The following is a 7,018-nucleotide window of genomic DNA, read 5'->3' on the forward strand; positions in this document are numbered from 1 at the left end:
GTTGCCATCTGGTGGATTAAAGGCAAAAACTCACCCTCTTCCTTCCTCACTTGAAATTAGAAAAGGAAAGCCAAATATTATGTTGTGTTTCAGGCAAATGCCTGCATGATTTTAGCAATTTAACCATGTTCCTTTGATTCACGTGGAAAAGAAGTAGTCCAGTCACTGAATGAGAACCCAATCGTGGGTGCAGCTGTGGAATGTAATTTAAAAAATGGAAAAAAAAAATCTACTCAGTACACTCATCCACAGAGACAATTCTGAGTCATCCATTTGACGGATTATTTAGAGCAAAGTTTCCGTCCTAACATAACATTTGTAAACCACTTGGCATAGTGCTCAGCCCGTAATAACGCTACAAATATTTATGGAATGAATGATTACTTCTGGTTGGTTTAATCCAATTGACAGTTGGTGTATTTTCATGGACTATAAATTAATTTACATAGGAACCAGTTGAAGCAAACATAAAATAATAAAATGCTTCACAAAGCCAAATGATGGTAGTTTAGCTGCCATTTCAGATAAACTACCCATCCCCAATTTCTCATCACCATAAAACTCACTCCTAAATTTCATCTAGCCCCTCACTGAATTTACCTTTTCCCACTCACGTTTCTTATTATGTGTAGAAAGTCTAAACATTTTGACATTTCCTCTGTGGGAAATTTTTTAAAAGTATATTTGATGGATTTCAGAGAGGAGGGAGAGGGAGTGGGAGGAGACGGGGTAGGGGTAGGGGTATGGGGAGAGGGAGACAGAGACATCACTGGTGAGAGAGAATCATTGATCGGCTGCTTCCTGCATGCCCCCTACTGGGGATCTGAGCCCAAAACCCAGGCATGTGCCCTGACTGGCAATTGAACTGTGATCTCCTGGTCCATAGGTCGACACTCAACCACTGAGCCACACCGGCCGGGCTTGAAAACATTCTCCCACATTCCCCAGAAAGCCCAGCGCGGGCAGATTGCTGGCCCCGAGAGCTAACCCTGGCTGTCCTTGCCGCCCTGCAGGTGAGCTCATCAACCTGGCCATGTACTGCGAGAGGATCCGGAGGAAGTTCTGGCCCGAGTGGCACCACGACGACGACAACACCATCTACGAGTCGGAGGAGAGCAGCGAGGGCAGCAAGACCCACACCCCTCTGCTGGATTTCAGCCTTTACTCAAGGACAGAGACCTTCGAGGACGAGGGCGCGGAGAACAGTTTTTCCAGAACGCCAGACACGGATTTCACCGGACACTCGCTCTTTGATTCCGACGTGGACATGGACGACTACACAGAGCACGAGCCGTGCAAGTGACACAGCCTCACGGGCCCTTTCTGCTGGAGCCGCCGCCGCCTGGGCCGGGCTGGGTGCCCAGGTAGAAATCCACCGCAGCCGGGAGGAGGTCTCCGTGCCTGGCACCCTTCTCACAAGCGACTGGCCGAGAGCAGCCTTAGTTCTCTTTTGTACACACAGAACCGTTCAGATGGCTCCATTGCAAACAAACAGGCAAACAAGCAAACAAAATGTCAGCATGGTTCCTGAAATCCATTTTTGTTTTCATTAGAAAACTAATATTGTGAGGTGGACCGGGCGCAAGGGCAGGTTTTCCTCCGATGGTGTATGTCGATCCTCTCCGACCTGAGGGCTTCGTTGTGAGATGAATTCTTGAACATCCTCCATCCACCAGGGTTTGAAGGAATGAGAGATGTCGTCAGAGGAAAACTTAGGAGATGAATATTCTGTGGCTGTATTTTATGTGTGTATATTGTATGTTGAGGTGTAAGTCAAATAAAATCCATAGATATTCAGCGAACACCTACTATGTGCAAAGCACTGTGCTAGGTGCTAATCAGTATACGTTGTATCCTAAGCCCTGCCAGTGACCAGCTGTGTGATTTCGGGCAAATCTCTTAATTCTTGTGTGCCTCATTCCCCCCACCTGTAAAGTGGGGATAACAATACTCTCCACCTACCTACCTCACAGGGGTGTTGTGAGGATTCATGGGGTTCCATGTGGCGCTCTAAACCTCTTAGAAGAGGTGTGACATAAACACAACATTTTATTCTTTATTGTGCTCTTCATACATTTGAAGATTTGAGGGCAAAGGAATTCCACATCCAGGCAGTAGCCACTGCAGTCCCTCCAAAAAGCCGATCAGACGAAACACACGAAGGCACAGCCGGGACTCTGTCATCATGCCTCTTGGTGACCTTGCTTGAATTGAAATCTTTTGTTGAAGGAAAAACTTGGACATATTTTTACAAATCATCAACAGCTACAAATGGTCTTTAATTGTGTCTGTTTGCAGAAACGTCTTCCTCCCATTGCCTGAACGCACCCTGGGATGTGCCCTTGGCTGATTCCTGAGTGTTAAGGAATTTGATTTATTTGGCGGGAATAAAGTTCAGGAATATGATGGGCTTAATGGAGGGGAAGGGGAAAGTACTTGATTGATTTTTGTAAGCACAAGCTAGCCAACTTGTGACGTCTGTTTGAAAACAAACCTTGCAAAGAGGTATTGAAAAGGGGAAGGAGAAAGAGGATCATGTTACTAGCATCAAAAACTTTGTGAGTGTAGACTCTATGCAGTTTTGTTAATGCACCTTTTCTGGTGTTCTCAGTCGTTGCCCAGTGAGAGGAACGCAGTGCTGAGGACAAATTTTAATGTTTCTTAGGGATCTCCCATTCATTCCCTCCCCTGAGAGCCCATGAACTCTGTATTTACGGAGGCCCTTTATCTCGGAAGACACAGTCTTGGTTGACTTAAAACATTTCCAGTTATATTTGGGGTGAAGATCCTGGGGTGGCAGCCATGGATTTGGGCGAATAGAGTCAGTGTTAAGATTTGCTGCTGGAAACTAAACTGCTTTGCTTCTGTTCACAACCAACTGGCGAGGTAAGGACTATTCATTATGGGGTGGAAGAGGCACTTCTTGAAAGACAGCAATTTCTTCTGAGAAGTTCATGTACTTCAAAAAGACTCTTTGAATATAGCTTTTGCAAAAACAATCCTCAAATACTGAGGATGCACAGAGAGAGAAAGGGGGCGAGGTTTTGAATCTGTTTACCATTTAAGCAACTGTGTAGGGCAAGCATGTCAAAGTCACGTGGCCCACTGGCCACATGCCTCATTTATTTGGCCCGTGTTAGCCTTTGAGTTTGACATGCTTGGTTTAGGGGATATGGAACAAGGAAGAAATGTTGAAATACCCTAAGTTAGAAATTCTTATTCTACAGATAACTTCGTTGTTCGTATCTTATCAAAATGATTCATTTTTGAGAGGACTGTTTGATGGCTAATGAGAATGTGGTGAAGATAAGAATGGATAAGCCAATTTTTTTTAATTTTATTTTTTGTCTCCAGTATCATTTGGGAGGACTGTTTGCCTCTCTTTTCTCTAGCAAGTATGTCTCCAAGCCAGCTGGAGGCAGTTCTGTGTGACAAGGGAAGCTCCTGTCCTGAAAATGTGAATGTGATGAACAGGTGGACTGTGGGCCTGGCTCCACCAAGACTGTTGCCCTTTCTCCACCCTCAGCTGGAAAGACTTGTGTTTGAAATTTTGTCTATAATTTATCCTTCCTGTATAGCACTGTTTGATGAACCTTCACTCCAAGAATGAGTAAGTTACGAGTCTGTAGATTCACATATGTTCTTTATTGTGTTGTACTTGGAGGGCAAGTACATGGAGAGCCAACGTTCAGAGAGAAGTTACGACACAGTTGAGTCTATCCAGGTAACTCCCATAGGAGCTTGAATGGACATTGTACCGGGAGGCTTGGGTGCTGCCCTGACAGCTCATGACTAGGTCATCAACATTTTGTAGGTGTAATTTGATTTGGAATCCTAGAAGGTCTCCCCCTCCCCCCAGTATATGTTATGGCAATGAAATGACCAAGACAAAATCACTGTGGTGAGGAATGACTTAGTCTTTGTTGGGAGGGCTTTCATTTGATGTGGTTCATTCTTAAGCTATCCAGATTTGAAGTGTTTCCAATGTGATGAACAGGTGCTATTTATTACAAAAATTAACATAAAAAATTAGGGGACATTTTGGTCATCTGGCTCACTTGTTCAACTTCTGTGTTTCTTTTTACTGGACGGTAACTTAAGGAAGTGGCTCTTTGATGCTAACATGGTGTTGGTTGGACAGAAGACCCAGAGGCCACCAGTCCTGTGTCACCTCTCATTGTGAGCATAAATTCTGTCTATCCGCTTCTCTTCGCCCTCCCTGTCCCAACTCATCAGGATTAATGAGCAGCAGTAGTATGTTTTGTATGAATCAGAGTAGATACAAAGACAATATAAATTTACTGCAGAATTGAACTATATTGTTCGAGTTTAACATTTTGTTGTAACATAAGGAATTGTGAATGGTGGCATTAACAAGGCCATGGGTTACCCAGAAGACTGATCACAGACTTAGAGCAACTGGCTGTGAATCACAGCAGCTGTCTAGTCCTCAGGTGAGCCCCGTCTATGGGCACTGGGGTAGTAGGATGTGCTAGAGTTCAAGAAAGGAAGTGTTGAGGATTAGCCTCATGGGTCTCGCTTGGATTATTTGAGAGTGAGTGTTGGATCATAGAAATGTATAGCGAGGCATGGATTATCTCTAGAAAGCCCCTTACAAGAGAGGCCTGAGGGCATTATTGGCTCAGTGTCACAAATACTTACTTGCAGGGCAGGACCAGAAACAGGTCTTTCACCTTGCCTTTGATGGTTCTTGAGATTAACCGCGTTGACTTGATTTCCTTTTAAATACACACTCTCTGAGAGATCAGTCCTAGATGTCCCTAGAGCTAGCTCATCCCAGCCTCTTGGAGAGTGCTGGGACTCCTCCACCCTTGTTCCCCAGGTCTGTTCAACCTGGTCCAGGCCAATTCAAGAGACCTTTCTTCAGTATCCACTCCGTGCAAGGCACCGCTAGGCTCTGTGAATGATACCAAGATGGACACCCAAGTCACCAGTACTCCTCATTCTTTGTTATGTATCTTTTAAAGCAGGCGTCCTCAAACTACGGCCCACGGGCCACATGCGGGTGTTTTTGCCGTTTTGTTTTTTTACTTCAAAATAAGATATGTGCAGTGTGCATAGGAATTTGTTCATAGTTTTTTTTAAACTATAGTCCGGCCCTCCAACGGTCTGAGGGACAGTGAACTGGCCCCCTGTTTAAAAAGTTTGAGGACCCCTGTTTTAAAGCATCCACACCCATATGCTCACTATCCACTGAACACCTGCCCTGTCCTGGCCCTGGGATGCACACTGGATTTAGAGTAGTGAACAGAACAGACATGGCTCCTTCATTTCAGGCATACTCTTCTGGCTAGATCTCTGCAGTAGCCTCTTGCACATGCTTGGCCGCTTCCCTGCTCCAGTCCCCCTATCACCACTAGGTCAATCTTTGTAAAAAACTCTGGCCCTCGTGGGGTGCCATACTGCTTCAGGATGAGGTCACTCCTTAGGGCTTGGTATGCTCACCTCTTTTTTGTTGTTGTAAATCTTCACCTGAGGATATTTTCCCATTGATCTTTTAGAGAGAGTGGATGAGAGAGGGAAAGGGAGCGAAACATTGATGTAAGAGAAACACATCGATAGGTTGCCTCCTGCACACACCCTGACTAAGGCTAGGGGCGGGGAGGAGCCTGCAACCACGGTATGCGCCCTTGACCGGAATTGAACCCGGGACCCTTTGGCCTGCAGGCCGACTCTATCCACTGAGCCAAACTGGCTTGGGCCTTACCTCTATTCACCTTGTCTCCTGGGGCCCCTTCCTGTAAGCCACCCAGGTTGGCTCATTTGCTGTGGCCTGAACATGCCTTGTGTGCGCCCACCCTGTGCCTCTGTCCATGCCAGTCCCTCTCCTGAAATGCCTGCCCTCCCTCTCCACTGGCCCAACCCATACCCACTTGTCAAGGCCCAGCTTCATTGGTTCTGCAAGAAGGCGTCTCAGCTCACAATCTAGAAACACGACATTGATCATTTCCTCCCCGGAAGGCTGCATGGGAAAGGTATGCTCAGAAAGGGGCCCCAGGCTAGGAAGTAGTGCTTTCAAATGAATGTTTGTATCAGGGACTCCATCGCTAACCTAATGAAAGTCCTATACCCTTTTCCCAGAAAAATACACATGTGTTACTATATGTAATTTACATAATAATAAGTTTAGGAGATTGAGAAACCTTTTTAAATTATCTGTGGATTTCTTAAGGGGTTCAATGACCCCAGTTGAGGAAGCTTTCTTCTAAAGAGTTTTTAAAACTTGTTAGTGTTTGTTCTTTCTTGCCTTAAACACATCCAGAGAGGAGAAAAATAGGAATGGGATATGCAAGCAAAAGTAATCTCACCCTGGCCCATGTTGCTCAGTGGGTAGAGTGTCGGCCCATGCACCGAGGGGTTGAGGTTCAATCCCCGGTCAAGGGCACATACCTGGATTGTGGGTTTGATCCCTGGTTCTGGTCAGGGTGCATGCAGGAGGCAACTAATTGATGTGTCTCTCTTGCATCAATGTTTCTCCCCTCCATCCCTCCCTTCCACTCTCTAAATATCAATTGGGGGGTGGGGTGGGTATTCTCAGGTGAGGATTAACAACAACAAAAAAAATAATCTCTATTATTATTCCCATTGATTATGTTCTGAGTGGTAAGGAAGGAAGGAGGAAGAGTTGGCTTACATTAATTGAGAGAATATCTTTGTTTTGACAGATTAGGCTTTTTGAAAGTGACAGGATTTTGTTGTCACCATTAGTCATGTATCTTTTAACCATCCAAAAGGTCTACTTATCAAAATCAGTTCAGGGCCAGGCGAGCTTCATTTGAACTCTGAAACCCACCACTTCTGCTTGGGCAGGCTGACTGGCCTGGGGCTGAGGTGGAGGGAAGCAGCTGGATTTTTCCTCCAGGAAAAAGGTCTGCACATGCAGGTTTTCCTGTATTCATTTGCTCATTCATTCATTCATTCATTCACTCATTCATTCATTCATTCATTCAACAATTGTTGAGTGTATTTTCAATAAAAGGATGGTGACTTAGGTTCC

The 7,018-nt window shown here is 45.3% G+C and overlaps 1 protein-coding gene across 2 annotated transcripts in view; it reads left to right on the plus strand.

Annotated features, from left to right (window-relative positions):
* FAXC (failed axon connections homolog, metaxin like GST domain containing) overlaps positions 1–4,984 on the plus strand; it is a 62,332-nt gene extending 57,348 nt beyond the window's left edge. For both annotated transcript variants that reach the window (XM_079781421.1, XM_079781422.1), the window contains one exon: positions 1,014–4,984. In XM_079781421.1, the coding sequence (XP_079637547.1) occupies positions 1,014–1,303 (290 nt within the window). In that variant the 3' untranslated portion in view covers positions 1,304–4,984. The remainder of the gene's footprint in view (positions 1–1,013) is intronic.
* The last annotated feature ends 2,034 nt before the right edge of the window (positions 4,985–7,018 follow it).

The sequence above is a fragment of the Cnephaeus nilssonii genome, assembly GCF_951640355.1.
Source record: "Cnephaeus nilssonii genome assembly, chromosome: 9".
Taxonomy (NCBI): Eukaryota; Metazoa; Chordata; class Mammalia; order Chiroptera; family Vespertilionidae; genus Cnephaeus; species Cnephaeus nilssonii.